Source organism: Gymnoscopelus braueri (genome assembly GCF_963280865.1).
Source record: "Gymnoscopelus braueri genome assembly, chromosome: 3".
NCBI classification, from domain to species: Eukaryota; Metazoa; Chordata; class Actinopteri; order Myctophiformes; family Myctophidae; genus Gymnoscopelus; species Gymnoscopelus braueri.
Genome location: NC_137612.1, coordinates 15,449,918 through 15,466,447, shown reverse-complemented (window position 1 = coordinate 15,466,447; position 16,530 = coordinate 15,449,918). Strand labels below are relative to the sequence as shown.

Genomic DNA, 16,530 nt, shown 5'->3' with positions numbered 1-16,530 from the left:
TGGCTCCAGGTCCATGAACGTCAGCCTGTGGGGCTACAGGAGCGACTTCAGCAAGTGGGTGGTGGTGACCATAGACTTCCACAAGCTGCTCAGCAGAGACTGTGAGTGACTGTGTGTGTGTGTGTGTGTGTGTGTGTGTGTGTGTGTGTGTGTGTGTGTGTGTGTGTGTGTGTGGACCAGTGGTGGAAAAAGTACTCCTTTTTTTCTCACTTAAGTAAAAGTATCAATACTGCAATGAAAAGTATATGTCCGGAATTCAAAATGTTATACCTAGGCTATTTGAAAATAGCCGATCTACAAGCTCACAACGCGTCTCATAGCACAAAAGTATTGGCATCAAAATATACTTAAAGTACCAAAAGTAAAAGTATAGTAAAGTATGAAAATAGCAGATCTACAAGCTCACAACGCGTCGCGATGCGACGCGTTGTGAGCTTGTAGATCTGCTATTTTCAAATAGCCTATGTATAAAACAGGGCTAAAATGGTTAATGTATGTTCTATAATATAATATTTTATATCTGCAAAGTAACTAGTAAGTAACTAAAGTTTTCAAATAATTGTAGTGGAGTAAATGTACAACATTTGCCTCTGAGATGTAGTGGAGTAGAAGTAAAAAATATTGGAAATTGGAAATACTCAAGTAAAATACAAACAGTGGCGTCCCCAGGATTTACATTTAGGGCAGTCGAGATTCTCCGCCCCCTCCTAATCGACGATCGAAAACCGGCGAAAGTGGCCGTTTTCAAGATGTTTTGGCCATTATCTCTGGAACAGAAGGTCCAATCTGCTCAGTTCAAAGCTAGTTGGATGCATGACTTTGAGGACATTAAGCACGCACCTCGGGTTATTTGTTTTTTTAGGGGGGGCGAGATCTTAGTTGGGCAGGCGACCGCCTGCCCTGCCTCTACAGTGGGTACGCCACTGAATACAAATACCTCAACATTTTACTTAAGTACAGTACTTGAGTACATACGTTCTTAGTTATTTTACACCACTGGAGTAGGCTACCTTTCTCAGCACTGTGAGACTGTGAGGTTTGTTTGGCTGGCGTCACATTAAAGTATGCTTGGCATTTCTGAGCGCTCCAGCTGGTGCGTTTATGTGGGCGTCTGGTGCCCCCTGCAGGCGGGAGTGGAAGAAGCACTCAGATTGTAGCAATAGCACAGTGTAAAAAATACACTTTGTTACAGTTACACTTACAGTCCTGTATTTAAAATCTTACTTTTTTTTATTTTAAACTTTGTTTGGTTGGTTTTTCTACACATTAGTAACACATTCATTAGAGGGAAAGGGAAAACAGGCCTTCACATTGAAGGAACCACAACAAAAGGAAAGAAAAACAAAAAACAAATCAACAACAAGGCAACAGGGGAAACATTAAAACAATCCATCACAGAACAAAAACGAACCCAAATACAAATACCCGCACACGCACGCACACGCACACGCACGCGCACGCATGTGCGCGCTAGCTCCACCCTTTTAAGTAGCTAAATTCATTCAGGAATAACCGGGAAAGTAATTGTGTAAACCATATGTCATGGAATTTCCTAACAGAGCCTCTAAATCTAACTTTCTCGAGTTGTAAGTTATTAAAAATGTCTCTTATCCATTGAGTATGGGAAGGCGGAATTGGCGATCAAAATCTTACTTAAGCCATTCAAAGATCTGCTATTTTGAAAAATATTTGCGTTTATATATATTTTTAAAGGGAACATTTGTAACTCAAATCTTTGCTTCTGGGGGTCCCTGGAACAACATATTTTGCGATGGGGTTCGGCGGCCAAATCCATATAATTCTGGGGGTCCTTGACGTGAAAAAGTTTGAGCACCACTGATACATAACATTTAGAAGACATTTTGTAGAATCCCCAGAAGCAAAGATGTTAGTTAATTTGCTTTATATATACAGTATATATATATATTCAAAGATTCGTGCACATTTTTGCAAAGATTTTTCAAAAATAGCAGATCTACAAGCTCGTAGCGCTGCACTTGGTGCCACGCTATGAGCTTGTAGATCTGTTTTTTTTAATAGCCTAAAGTATAAAATAATGGTTATAGTTGAAATCTAAAATGACACCGATGCGTTCCCGGTCCTTAATGGATTAAGTACAGAGTAAAAATGTACTTATGCTCCTTCCCACCATTAATCCCCCCCCCCCCCTGCAGGTGGTGAGGGGGATTACGTGCAGTGGCTGGCCCACTCCACCGGGGACAGCGGCGACCCTAACGACGGCTGCGTTCTGGGATATAAGGAGCGTTTCCTACGGCTGAGGAAAGACGCGGTGTGTTGGAACAGCAGGGGCTACGTCCTGAGCACCCAGCCCACCCCCTGTCCCTGCACTATGGACGATTATCACTGGTATGTAGGGGTGTGGGGAAAAAATAGATTCATACTCGAATTGTGATTCTAATGTTGGACGATTATTTATTATTCTATTCCTTCTAAAAAAGTTTAAAAAAATGTAATAAAAAAAGAAATCGCCAAAAATTGCATATATCAGCTTTAAGTGGCTATCCGCTATGTCTGCTACCAGGTCTGTTTGTTATCCTCATACCTCCTGTCCTTGTCGCACATTAATTGGTCATGTTCAGGATATAGGAAATATGAATATAAACAGCCCAGCTATTCATGTGGTTTTTCCTCTCCTACAGTGACTTTGGCTTCGTGCGGTCAGAGAACGGCTCTGAATGCGTGGAGCAGGACGAGCTGAAGGGCCGTCCGCTGGAGCTGTGTTTAAACGGAACCCTGGAACAACTACAAACCAGTGGGTGAGGACTTGTATATCGGCGGTGTCGAGGGCAGAAACCTATTTTTAACTTTTTGTGTTTTTCCCCCCCCCGTAAATTAACACCCTACTTGATCATACTACAGCGTCACATAAAAGCATCAAAAGTAGCAGATCTACAAGCTCAAAACGTAAAGAAGTAACCATTTTGGACATAATGAGGTTTCCAAAATCTTTTTTTTTTTTTTTTTCATAATTGATTATATTGATTTTGTTTGATTAAGGGTAATCTCTCAAGAACAGATTCTGCACTGCGTTGGAATCTGTCGGTGAGGTTCGTCATAACATGTGCGCATGGGCGTGCCTTCAGATCAGGAAGCGGGCCGCGCTTTACCCAATCAAATGTAGTGGGCGGGATTCACGTGTCCGTCTATCCTTCCCCCCTCGAAACAAACCGAAACTAATTTAACAATAGCGTCCGCGGAGCAGACAAAACCACGGAAAGATATTCACATTTTAACTTACTCTTTCATCATAGAAACAAGTGGGCTTATAACCAAAACGATCCATGTTCTCTGGGAGAAGTGGTGTTAGTGTTCCGTGTAGAAATATTGTTAGTGGGAATGAAAACATAGTCGCACCAACCGGAAGTGACGCGCTGAAGGCATACACAAAACACCGGTTTCCTTGCGCTCTGGCTCTACGTGTTCGTCCGCCCAGAGCCAACAGACATAGAACAAACAGCAGAGGGCGCTGTTTTTCATTTTCAGTTGGCGATGGGTTCCCAGATTGGATTAAGGGGATTCTAGGCAACTTTAGATATCAAAAAAAGAAAAAAACAGTTAGTACCGTTGACTGACAACCCCGGGCCCTTCAGCCAATCAGCAGTTCATTCTCCTTCAGCCAATCAGCAGCTCATTTTCCCCAGCACCAGCTAATATGACGCAAGGGGACTTTTGAACGGGCCATGCCGAAAATAGGTTGCTTTATTCGGATAAATACGTGTCACTGCCCGCCCCTGCCGGTTCTGTATTTTTTTAGTTTTAAATAGGCTCTGTCATGATTAATTGACCACATATATGAAGTTAAACAACTAAATTCTATCCAAACGCTATCTTAAAAGTAAATTCCATGCCTCAAAAAAGAAGCTTGAGAGCGTTTTAAAGTTTTAAAACCGAAAGTAAAAACAACGCAGAGAAAACAATGGCTGCCGTTCCATTTTTTTCGGCTGCACTCGGTTCCATTCAGTTTCACTCGAACTCGCCACACGGACGCGCACGGACACGCACACGCACATGCGTGCGTTTCATTTACGTCCCGGACAGAGCCGGATACCCGGCTGTCAAAACATAAATAGTAGGGAAAATACGGATTTCAGAAAGAGGACTGTGTTTCAATGCAGGAAAACACCCCAGCATCATTGCGAACGCAGCGGAAGGAGGCGCGCCTCCGCGCAAGTGGAGCTTACTATGAAACCGTGCTCGGCTTGTGTGTGTGTCTGTCCGTCTGTCCGTCTGTCTGTGTGCAGTATTGTGTGCACTGCCTGCACTGCCTGTGTGCAGCCGCCAGAGTGCGCCAGAGTGCACTACAGTGTGGCTGAAATCCGCCTGCCCCTGGGTGACTAATTACGCTCCTCTGAGAGAAATATAGCAGCTACAGTAAAAAATAAGACATCTAAAAGCATCTAGACGAGTTCAGCTATTGGGATATCTAAGAATTCCATGTCATTTGTGCATATTTCAGGCCGGATGGCAAGTTGAAAGCGTTCGCTTCCCGCGTTCGCGCGTCTTACTTGTTATATAGTTACCTAGAATCCTTTTAACTGTTGGACCCTTCACTCATCTCCTTCCATTTTGTCAAAGATACCGGAAGGTCCCAGGAGACCGGTGTGAGAGCGGATTTCAGCCCAGCAGGAAGGAGGTGGATGTGGGGAAGATGTGCAGGAGCAGCGCCCTCTCTCCAAACTCTCTGGTCAGTTACACCCAGTGGTGGAAAAAAATGTTCACAAAAATGTTTTACTTAAAGAAAAGTATCAATACTGCAATGTAAAAAATACTCTGTTACAAGTAAAAGTCCGGAATAAAAAATGTACTTGAGTATAAGTACAAAAGTATTGGTATCAAAATGTACTTACAGTACCAAAAGTAGAAAGTACTCATTATGCAGAATGTCCCATTTCACAAGTTGTCAAATGTATAAAATGTGTTAAAAAAAAATTGAAGATGTTTTATGAATCATTTGATTAATTATTAATCATCTACATCTGCAAAGTAACTAAGGTACCGTAAAAACTAAAGCAGTAGTGGAGTAAAAAATAAAACACAATGTTTGCCTCAGAGATGTAGTGGAGTAGAAGTATATAACTATCAAGAAATTGAAATACTCAATTATAGGAACAATTACTTTTAAATTATACTTAAAGCGGCATTATGTAGCTTTTTTTAACTAATAAAATGTAATTTTCTCCGATCTGTATATGTTAATACAATATAACTTGTGTCAAAGGTCATGTCTCACCCAGACACAGGATATAATCCTACAGTAGAGTTGAAGTACAAGTAACCTACTTCTCCATCTGACACACATTTTGACCTGATGGTGAAGATTCAATGTATTCCCTGAGCAAGCAGCCAGGCTCTATTAGCTTACTGGTAAAAAAAATCAATAAATCTGCACTTGCACAGGAAACCGGGTTCAAATCCGGGATAGAAGAGGAAAGTTACTTTGAGTAAATGTTCTTAGTTTGTTTGTCTTCTCTAACCTTGTGTTTCACCCTCTCTCTGTCTCTCTCATTCTCCCTCTCTCTCTCCGTTTCCCTCTGTCTGTTTCTCTCTCTTTCTCTGTTTCCCTCTCTCTCTCTGCCCCTCTCTCTCTCTCTCTCTCTCCCTCCCCCTCTCCCCCTCTCCCTCCCCCCTCTCCCCCTCTATCTCTCCCCCTCCCCCTCCCCCTCTCTCTCTCTCCCTCCACCTCTCCCTCCCTCTCTCTCTCTCTCTCTCTCTCTCTCTCTCTCCCTCTACCTCTCTCTCCCTCTCCCCCTCCCCCTCCCTCTCCCTCTCCCTCTCTCTCTCTCTCTCTCTCTCTCTCTCTCTCAGACTGAAGACAGTTCACCCAACACAGCTGTCATTGTGATGGCGGTGATCGTGGTGCTGCTGCTGAGTGCGGTGGCCAGTGTTTTGCTGATTAAGAAATATGTCTGTGGAGGGAGGTCAGTCCACCGTCACATCACATCACAGCAAATATCATACTTTTACTCCATTACAATTATTTGAAAACTTTAGTCACTACTTACTTTGCAGATATAAATGATTACATTATAAAACATACATTAACCACTTTAGCCCTGTTTTATACCTAGGCTATTTGAAAATAGCAGATCTACAAGCTCACAACGCGTCGTGATGCACACACACACACACACACACACACACACACACACACACACACACACACACTCACACACACTCACACACACACACACACACACACACACACACACACACACACACACACACACACACACACACACACACACATACACACTATGAAGAACGTTAGAATTGTCCGTTTATCTAATACAGTGGTTCCCATACATTTTAGCTCGAGACCCAAAAGAGAAATTTTATGTCGAGCTAGTGAAAATAGCAGATCTACAAGCTCACAACGTGTCACAATGCGACACGTTGTGAGCTTGTAGATCGGCTATTTTGACTACCATTTTTCACTACTTTTCTATTGTTTTCTAATTTATGGAATTTATTTTTTTATCACCTACCCTATCAAATCACTGAATTTGTTTTTAATTCATGAATACATTTGGCATTGTTTTGGATTTATTAATTTTTTTCTTAAAAAATAAGGGATATTTACTCACTAATCGTGACCCATAAAAAATTGTCCGCGACCCACAAATGGTTCCCGACCCAGTGTTTGGAAAACAGTGATCTAATGCGTTCGTCTTCCCCAGGTTCCTGGTTCACAGGTACTCCGTCCTGAGGCAGCATGTTGAAGCCAACGGGATAGAGGGAGTGGATGACGTGGACACACACTCCCTGGAGACAGGAAAGACACAACAATACCACAACGATTCTGATGAGGTATGAGCCACGCAACGTGTAAAACGTACAATACCACAATGGTTCTGATGAGGTATGAGCCAGACAACCTGTAAAACGTCTCGTCTTTGCTAACGTCCATTATCTCGTTTACCTGTTAAACTTGAAATAGACGACTATCTAGGATACATGTTTAGGAGCATCTTCCATAAAACCCTTACGGTCTCGGATATTTCATAAAAGCAAAAGGTTAAAGCCTCAATCTGCAATTTCTTCAACTGGTTGGCTGCATGTAGAAGAGCGTGAACATAGGTTTAGTTTTACCGAAACATCCTAATTCGACATATTGGGCTAATAGTTTAGGAAACACAGGGCTAGTGTGTGGGAGCTCCTTTCACACTCTGTTGGGATTTAGAGGGCATTTGTAGAATCGGCTTCAGGTCTTAATGGGTTAAGAAGGCTTAAGAATAACGGTCTCTGTTTGTGTGTCCCCTTATAGGACCTTTTAGACTAAGAGATGACCCATCAACGCTCTCCAAGTCTTCTCTCCTCCAGGTAGCCAGTCTTTGAGACCCTGTTCCCCCACAACATGACGTCTGAGCTGCTCCCACACTCTCTCACACAACAGCAAACAAGCCCATTCCCGTCTGCTCTCTGAATGCGTTCAGCCCCTGGCTCTGCGGCGCGCCCTGGTGGCTAGAGAGCTGAACAGCGGGTTCAGATGACAATGACAAAATTGCTTCCCCACCGCCACCTCCACCGCCACCGTCGCCGCCGCAGCGAAAAGAAATGTGAGCGACGGTACAGGAGTAGTGATGGGTCGTTCATGATCGATTCGTTCAAAAGAACTGGTTCATTGCCGTGAACGTGAACGAGCTCGTTCACTTTCCGAAACTGTTACGTTTACGCTATCGTTCATGCCCCCCACCCCCGGTGTGGTTGGAATAAGAGACTTGAACTGTATTTTTTTTTTACCAAAGCACTTTCCTTGTTTAGTTTTATTACGTTGATCTGAAACTATAACAAGCAAAAACCTAAACCTTATTAGCCCGGCATGAGTACGAAGAACAGCAATGACCCCGATGACTCTTTACTTGAACTGTCTTATGTTTTGTTCTAAATAATGTTATTGAAGTTGTGAATTATAGACCTGGCGGTTTCCAAGTACTGAAGTACAACGACTTAAAGGGATATTTCACCCCCAAAATGACTTTTTTTCTATCGATTAGTCACCCCATGGATTCCTAAGCCAATAATTTGATGACCAGCGGACCGGTAGGCAGCGGTTCCGGTAGGAGACACAAAGGAGACTCTTTGTGTCTCCTAGCGGAACCGCTGCTGGTCATCAAATTATTGGCTCAGGAATGCGACAAAAACAAAAACATATCCATGAATTCAAGTCTCCATGGGGTGACTAATAGATAGAAAAAAGGTAATTTTGGGGGTGAACTATCCCTTTAAACCCCAGCATCTGTATTGTGGGGAAAGCTTTCGGAAGGAAAATAGCAGATTGACAAGCTGGAGCTTTGTCGATCTAGCTATTTTCAGCGAAAGCTTTCACCGCAATAACAGGAAACAGAAAAGACACTTAAGTACGCTATAGAGCCCTGAGGCACTCCGGTCAATCATATATAGGGTTTAAGAGGTTAATAATGTGATATACAGTATATAGAGAGAATGGAGATTTGTTTTAACCCATTAAGACCGGGAACACATCTGCGTCATTTGTAGATCTCTTTGGGATATTAAAAAATAGCAGATATACAAGCTCATTGTGCGGCACCGCGTGCCGCGCTATGATCTTGTAGATCTGCTATTTTTTTAAATGTATTGCTAACATTTGTGCAAATCTTTAGTTTGAATATATATGTATATGTATATGTATATATATATATATATATATATATATATATATATATATATATATATATATATATATATATATATATATATATATAATTATTATTATTTTTAAAGCGAACATTTGTAACTCAAATCTTTGCTTCTGGAGGATTCTACAAAGGTCTTCTAAATCCTAACAGTTTTCTGAAAAAACATGTTGCTATACCGTAATATCAGTGGTTCTCAAACTTTTTCATGTCAAGGACCACCCAAAATTATATGTATTTGGCCGCGAACCCCCATCTCCAAATATGTTGTTCCAGGGACCCCCCAGAGGCAAAGATATGAGTTACAAATGTTCGCTTAAAAAAATATATATACATATATTCAAAGATTCGCACAAATCTTCACGATTTTTCCCCAAAAAATGCTTGTAGAGCTTGTAGATCTGCTTTTTCTTATAGCCCAAATAAGTCTTAAAATGACACAGATGCGTTCCCGGGTCTTAACGGATTAACCACAACTTCCTCCCAGTAGACATGCTTTGTGTGTGTCAATGGTGTTACACAACGTTCATACTGAAGATGATATGTTAGAACGCTGCCGTTTATATTATCTTTGTAGTGTCAAAAATTGTAACGTTGACAGGTGTGCAGGTTCTCATATGGCTCTTGTTGTCCTGCAGAGGCAATAATATAAAGCCCAGTGAATAAGCTATTGCAATAAGCTGGCCTGACGTAAGAAGAGGCATATTCTCAAGGACCGTTTGATGGAGTAGCGTATATTATTCAGATACTCTGTATCTGTAGTCGATGCGTCTTTCTTTCTTTCACTCAAACTGTGAGAACGATCCCGGCTATTTTCCATGGTTTAACGATTTGTTTTTGCACTGTATTATCCACAGAGCTGTGAAAAAAAGGTACATTTAGCTTCCTCATGCATCTTAAGTATTGTAAACTGTTAAGACAATTACATTTGATCTCATTTCCATTTTCAGCTTGTCTTGATTATTTGCTAAGATGTAAATATAATAAAATCTCAACCTAATGATGAAGTACGAAGTCATATTTTATCTAACGGCTTTCAATGTCATGACTACCATGATACCAATCTGGGAACCCATCGTCAAATAAAAAGGAAAAATAGCGCCCTGTTTTTCACTTTTCCATTTGACTCTGGGCGGAGCTGTACGGAGGACCCGTGCTCACGGGAAACCGGGGTTTTGGTCTGCCCTCAGCCCTCCACTTCCGGTGGTGCGCCTATGTTTTCATTCCCACTAACAATATTTCTCCACGGAACACTAACACCATTTCTCCCAAAGAACATGGATCGTTTTGGTTATAAGCCCACTTGTTTCTATGATGAAAGAGCAAGTTAAAATGTTACTAACTTTCCGTGGTTTTGTCGGCTCCTTGGGATACTGACCATGATACTGACATGATACTGACCATGATTCTGACCCTGATACTGACCATGATACTGACATGATTCTGACCACGATACTGACCACGATACTGACCACGATACTGACCATAATACTGACCTGATACTGACCACGATACTGACCACAATACTGGGCCTAATGTGACAGGGTTATCATTGTTTTGATGGCCTTCCTGCCCTGGCATTTGGCCTTTGTGTCCTCAAAAAGTGTACACCACCAAAGGCCAACCTGGGGCCGTGCCCATAAAATGACAAAATTCCAAGCCTGGTTACTTGTTTTTACTTTTCTTCTAGGTCAGTGGTTCGCAGTGTGCTGTGAGAAGTCCGGGTATGTCTTGGGATTTTGTGAGAACCACAAATGATTATTGCAATAAACAAAAAGTTGTGAATTATTGTTTTAACCATAAACATGAACACAGTCTACTGTAGTCTATGATGAATACAGTAGACCGTGGGTCTTCGACAGGGGGTCCGGGACCCCGGGTCTACGGGGTCCTCAGAGTGACTACAGGGGGGCTGCCAAATCTTTGTATAATGTATTTTTAATCATTAACCACTTGAACCCTAGCATCAATTCACTACTGTGGGGGGAACAAATGTTGAAAATAGCAGATCTACAAGCTCACAACGCGTTGCACTGTGACGCGTTGTGAGCTTGTAGATCGGCCATCTATTTTCGGTGAAGAGATTTGGTGTAGAGGGGGAAAAAAGAGCGGACCAAGTACAGAGTTAAAGGTCAAGTTTGCTCAGTATTGAGGTGTGAGAGGTTTAAATGTCTGAAAATACACATAAACATGAAAACAATGTGTAAAAAAAATACCCAAAACATATTAATTTACACAACATTCTAGAGTCTATTAAGCTATCTATATGAAACCTATGAAAAAGTTTAATCTGAAACATAATTTCAAACAAAATGTACTTAAAGTACCAAAAGTAAAAGTACTCATTATGCAGAATGCCCTATTTCAAGTTTTTAAATGTATAAAAACCTTTTGAAAATAGCAGATCTACAAGCTCACAATATGTGCGTCTATTTTCAAATGGCAGAAATGTATATAGGGCTGAAGTGGTTAATGTATGTTTTATAATAATAATCAAAATCTACAAAGTAACTATAGTAACCACATTTTTCAAATAAATGTAGTGGAGTAAAAGTATAATATTTGGATCCGAGATGTAGTGGAGTAGAAGTAAAAAGTATTGGAAATTGAAAATACTCAAGTAAAGTACAAATACCTCAAAATTGTACTTAAGTACAGTACTTAAGTGAATGTACTTAGTTACTTTCCACAACTGCAACCCACTCACAATATTCAGAACCATGTCCACACATTCACTACTCAGAATAAGTGACACTTGCGACTGAGCAATCATGATCATAATCAGTCTTTATTGTCCCACATAGGGATATTTCTGTTTCACATCTGCTTAACAGAGAGACCACATAACAGTATGTGATGGAAGAGTACTCACATGTTTTACTTAAGTAAAAGTATCAATACTGCAATGTAGATATGCTGTTACAAGTAGTAGTCCGGTATTCAAAATGCACTTGAGTAAAAGTACAAAAGTATCGGCATCAAAATATACCAAAAGCAAAAGTACTCATTGCGCAGAATGTCCTATTTCATAAGTTCAATATATAAAAAATCTTTTGAAAATAGCAGATCTACGTGAGCATCGCGACGCATTGTGAGCTTGTAGATCTGCTATTTTCAAATGGCCAAAATATATATAGGGCTGAAGTGATTAGTGTCTTTTGTAATAATAATCAAAATCTACAAAGTAACTAGTAACTAAAGTTCATAATTGTAGTGGCGAGATTTTGTGGGGTAGAAGTAAAAGTATTGAAAATCTACAACTCACAACGCCTTGCGCGTTGTGAGCTTGTAGATCGGCTATTAACATGAATCCAACATACACTGATGATAGTGCTGTCAAACAAAGTCTATGAAGCTATCGATGAAATCTATGAAAAAGTCTAATGTGCGACACAATTTTATACAATATGTAGTATCTCTCAGCTAAGGGGTCCTTGGCCTGAAAAACATCGAAGACCCCTGATCTAAAACATTAAAAATCTATTGAAAGAAATAAAAACATTCAACAAATAAGTAAAGACCACTCTTTGATACTTTACTTCCTTGTTCAACAATCAAAATTCCGAAAGGCCTGTGGAAATGATCTGTTGTCATAACAAAATGTATGAATAATGATTTTTCTTCAACACGACAATACAAGTCATCTGACCTGAGTGGATGAACACTATGCATGTGACATTAGTGGGTGGGGCGTTGATACACTTAAGCATCTGCCATCCTGGTTTCAACGTGCGTCACCAAACCATTAAGCCCTGGTTACATGGGGAACCACCTTCCAAAAAAAAACAATTAAGAAAAAACAATAAAGATGTCAACCCGAACACTGTGTATCACTTCTTGTGAACACAGGAAGAACAAAGCAGCAACACAAAAGCTAGGATGAAAAAAACTTCCAAGTAACTTCATGACAATAATCTTTATGTGGCGATCGTGGTTAAGGTGCAATCATCTCACCGGAAAAACTAACACTGAGAAACACACTGGAACAAAGAAAGCGAGTTTAAATTAACCTTCTCTTTTCATGCAATGAGCAAATCAAAACCTTCCGATTTCCGTAACAAAAAGGTCCTCGTCACGTCCTTGTTGGGCCAGTCACTCTAGTATCAAAGTCAACGGTCAATTCATAATATTCACGATTTCATATTCTCTGGATCTTGTCAGCAACCACCGCAGGGTTCTCCTTGCGAATCTTGGCGGCAGCCTCGGCTTTGTAATCGTACGGACAGTTGTGCTTGTCCGAGTAGCGGTGAAGACCACAGAACTGGTTGCCACACCGGCAATCAAAACCCGTAAGGCCGACCTTTTTGCGACACATGAAGCAACGATTTGTCTTGGGCTTGGTGGGACCGGGGTCTTTGGAATCGTCACAATTACTGCTGACGGTAAAGCTGGCGGGCTGGGCGGTCGAGGCAATGGCCTGAGCGACCGCCGTCGAATCCTTGTTCTCCACGTTTGCTGATGGCTCCACGAGTTGCGTCTTATCCTCACAGACAAGGCTCATCTCGGTCATTTGTTGGGAAAGAGTTGCCGTCTCGCCGATAACTTTATTCACAACGGCCTCGGCAGTGGAAACGGAACCGCCGCCGCCGCCCATTGCGCTTAAGGGACTTACTCTGCCGTTCTTCAGCCTCGACTGGTGCTCCTTGTAGCAGACCGAGCACATGCCATTGGTGTTGGGGACGCCGAAGAAACCGCAGCCGTTAGAACAGGGCCTGGGGCTAGTATTCTGCTCGAAGCTAGGCACTGGGCTTTGATTGTTCTTCTGGGCCATAATGAATGATGTCCACTTCCCGGCAAACAGACTTTCTGTGTCGGGATGTGTGTAATCTCTATAAACAGATATGTATGGGCATATCAGCCGATAGCCGATACGATTGCTGTACGTAGAAACCTCCAATACCTGAGTTTAATGATTTGGGTCATCTGTGGAAAGAGGGACCTCTCTACCATATATATGACACATATATGACGTCACTGTGACGTCAGGCGAGCACACGGTGTCCTCACCCCTCATACGTACATACATATTAACGTCCACGGCATATATCAGCCTCATTATGGATCGTAAATTATACAATACGCCTATAGGCCTATTATATTTGTATCCGGTGGGGTATATTTTTCGATCATTATTACTTTTGGGTCAGGGGTTTGGGATTTTAAAAAGCACTATTTGGTTGTCACGGTGCGGGCTTTCGGCCCCGCCCCCCCCCTCCTCCTCTCTGACTCTGTTTGTGGCCTTGTATGTGAGCCTGGACCCGCAGCACGCCCGGCTGCAAGCCCTTTGGGCTGATAACCTATGTTACTAGTTAAGACTTTCCAGCCGGTTCCTCTTTGCTGGACGATAACTTGTGTCTCGGTGCGACCTGCCTGTCGAGCCGTTTACTTCTCTGTTTCCTTACCTTTCCCTCATGTGTGAGGATAGCCTGTGTTTGATTTTAATGTGAAGTAAAGTACCTTTATCATCATCATTCCTGTGTCGTGTCCTGCAATTGGATCCTACCTGTCCCGTCGAGAGCGCATTGTGACAGTATCATCCAGCCATCTATGGATCCAGCGGGGCGCGCGTCTGCGCTGGGAGATCCGGTTGACGGCGCGATTGTCTTGGGTTGTTTGGACGCCATTTTCAACACCCTGCGCCGTTTGGAGGATCGCATGCTGCGTCTTGAGACAAACCTGTCCGGCGGCCAGACCGCAATCCTGTTCCGTGTCTCGAGCATGTGGGAGCGAATGCTCCAGGCGGGGGAGGCGCCCGTCCGCGCGCGCACGGAGGTGGAGACAATCCGCTCCCACGCCGTGGAGGTGGGAGCTCCCGACGTGTGGGGCGGCTCCTCCGGCGCTTCGGACTCGGGTTCCAGACTGCTGCCCGAGGCATCGATCTCCTATTCTTCGGACCCGTGGGTGAGGGCCCGAACCCGTCCTCCGACCCGCGGGAGAACCCGCCGCCGGGGGTCGCCTCGGGTCCATCACCGCTCTTCCCCCCGCGAGAGAGCGCGAGCCCGGCGATGGAGGTCGTCGTCGGGGAGTCGCCTTGGTCTCTCCCGCGAGAGGGAGAAGGACCGTCTTCGAAGGTCCGCGTCCTCAGATCCTCTCTTCACTCGCCATCCAGTTCCTGCTTCCCCCCCCGCTCCTTCTCCTGTGGGAGGGGGCCCGCCGGGGCTCGAGACGGAGAAGCAGTGGCGGACCCGGCTTGGTCTGTGTTTCTATTGTGGCGTCGGGGACCATCATATCAATAACTGTCCAGTGAGACCCCCGCGCCCAAAGTAGAAGTTAAGTTCTTGTTTTCTGTTTGTTGCGACTATTTCTGAGTTTGTTCGTGCCGCTGTGGTTCTGTTTTTTGCTCACCGTTTTTGCCCTTGGTTTTTTCCCCTCTGTCTCTCTTTCTTACCTGTCCTGTCTACAGCTCTTCCTTCGCCCCGGGTCGGCGGCGACGAACGGCGAGCGGCCTGCCGAGACGTCCGGGCCTGGACGGGCGCCAGTTTCGGTGCAGCGTCCGCTCCTTCTGTTTTGGTTGGCGGTCTCGGCAGGTCCACTTGGTTCCCGTGCTCCGGTCGTCGCTGCCCGGGCCTCCTCTCTTCTGCCTTGGTTCCCTGCCCCCCCCCCCCGGCTCTTCGCCTGCCGTCCGGGCTTCCCCGCCGCTGTCGGCTGCACCGTCCTGGCCTCGACCCGCGACTCTCTGTCCCGACCTGCCTGCGCCCTCTGCGCCGACGCCCTCTGCGCAGAGCCCTGGCAGCCCCCCCCGGTCCTAGCCCTGGCCCTGTCTCTGCCCCCCCCCCCCCCGGTTCTGGGACGCCAGAACTGGGGGGGGGGTCGGGGGGTTTTCAGAGTACCCGTTGTCCCTGTCTGTCTGTCCCTTCTGTGCCCATATATGGAGATCTCTGTATGCGTCTGTCTACCTGTGTCCCTTATGCCCATATATGTCGATTTCTGTATCTGTCAGTCCTGGTCCCTTTTATGCCCATATATGGAGATCCCTGATGTAGTTAGTATATACCCATACCCTATATATTTAGTCAGGTTGCTTAAGACCAGATTTTAGGAAACAAGACCAGGAGACCTGGTTCTGCCAGACCCAGAATAAATTCCTAGTACTTTATAAGGACTTTGTATGACGGACTTCGTATTACGTGTCAGCCTGTGTCCCTTTTATGCCCATGTATGGAGAAGAAAGGGTCCCTTTTATACAGCCGGTCTTTTTCGCCCATGTATGGACAAAAGGGGGCAGAGCCTCATGTAGGCCGACCCTCTGGGTCTGGCAAATATGGACACGGCTGACAAAAGCGCCAAATTCTTTCTACATGCTCTCCATTCTCATAGGTTTCAATTTGAACAGGGAGCCATGTCATCAAGATGGCAGAAGGCTGCCATCTTGGATTTCAAAGATGGCCACCATGTAATATCTATAAGTGCCAATGTCTCGGCTTCCAAGCCACTTAGAAGGTCAATATTGGTGTCAAAATATATGTTTTTGGGGTCAAGGAATTCAATAAAGCTATTGGGAATATCAACAAGTGACTATTTCTGCCATGATTTGAACATTTGGTAATTCTGGCAATATATCTACGCAGCTTTGTATGCCTCGGCTAGATTATGCACAACATAGAACTCACTGCCTCTCTTCAGATGCCCAACTCCCAAGACCAAGACCAGGCAGGCAGGCAGGGCAGATCTCAATGTTGAAGGATGATGCCCTCCTGGCAGTGACGGAGTCGCTCCATGCCGCTAGAGCGAACTCTCTCTCCTCCGTTCTGATACTCCTGGACCTGTCTGCAGCGTTCGACACGGTGAACTAAGGCTGAACGATTAATCGTTTTCAAACCGAAATCGCGATTTGAAACCACGCGATTAGCTAATC

At 44.0% G+C, this 16,530-nt stretch overlaps 2 protein-coding genes across 2 annotated transcripts in view; one reads left to right on the top strand and one right to left on the bottom strand.

The window, feature by feature from the left end:
• The window catches only part of LOC308080506 (sortilin-like), a 52,991-nt gene extending 44,980 nt beyond the window's left edge, over nt 1-8,011 (top strand). Inside the window, exons 15-21 of the mRNA XM_080422402.1 lie at nt 10-101; nt 2,175-2,367; nt 2,661-2,777; nt 4,597-4,705; nt 5,827-5,939; nt 6,699-6,828; nt 7,286-8,011. Of these exons, the coding sequence (XP_080278528.1) occupies nt 10-101; nt 2,175-2,367; nt 2,661-2,777; nt 4,597-4,705; nt 5,827-5,939; nt 6,699-6,828; nt 7,286-7,300 (769 nt within the window). The 3' untranslated portion in view covers nt 7,301-8,011. The remainder of the gene's footprint in view (nt 1-9; nt 102-2,174; nt 2,368-2,660; nt 2,778-4,596; nt 4,706-5,826; nt 5,940-6,698; nt 6,829-7,285) is intronic.
• Nucleotides 8,012-12,813: 4,802 nt separating this feature from the next.
• Nucleotides 12,814-13,446, bottom strand: LOC308081829 (AN1-type zinc finger protein 5-like; the record flags this gene model as incomplete). The annotated part of the gene is made up of 1 exon (XM_080423452.1): nt 12,814-13,446. The coding sequence occupies one exon, from the start codon at nt 13,444-13,446 to the stop codon at nt 12,814-12,816; it is 633 nt and encodes a 210-aa protein (XP_080279578.1).
• Between the last annotated feature and the right edge of the window lie 3,084 nt (nt 13,447-16,530).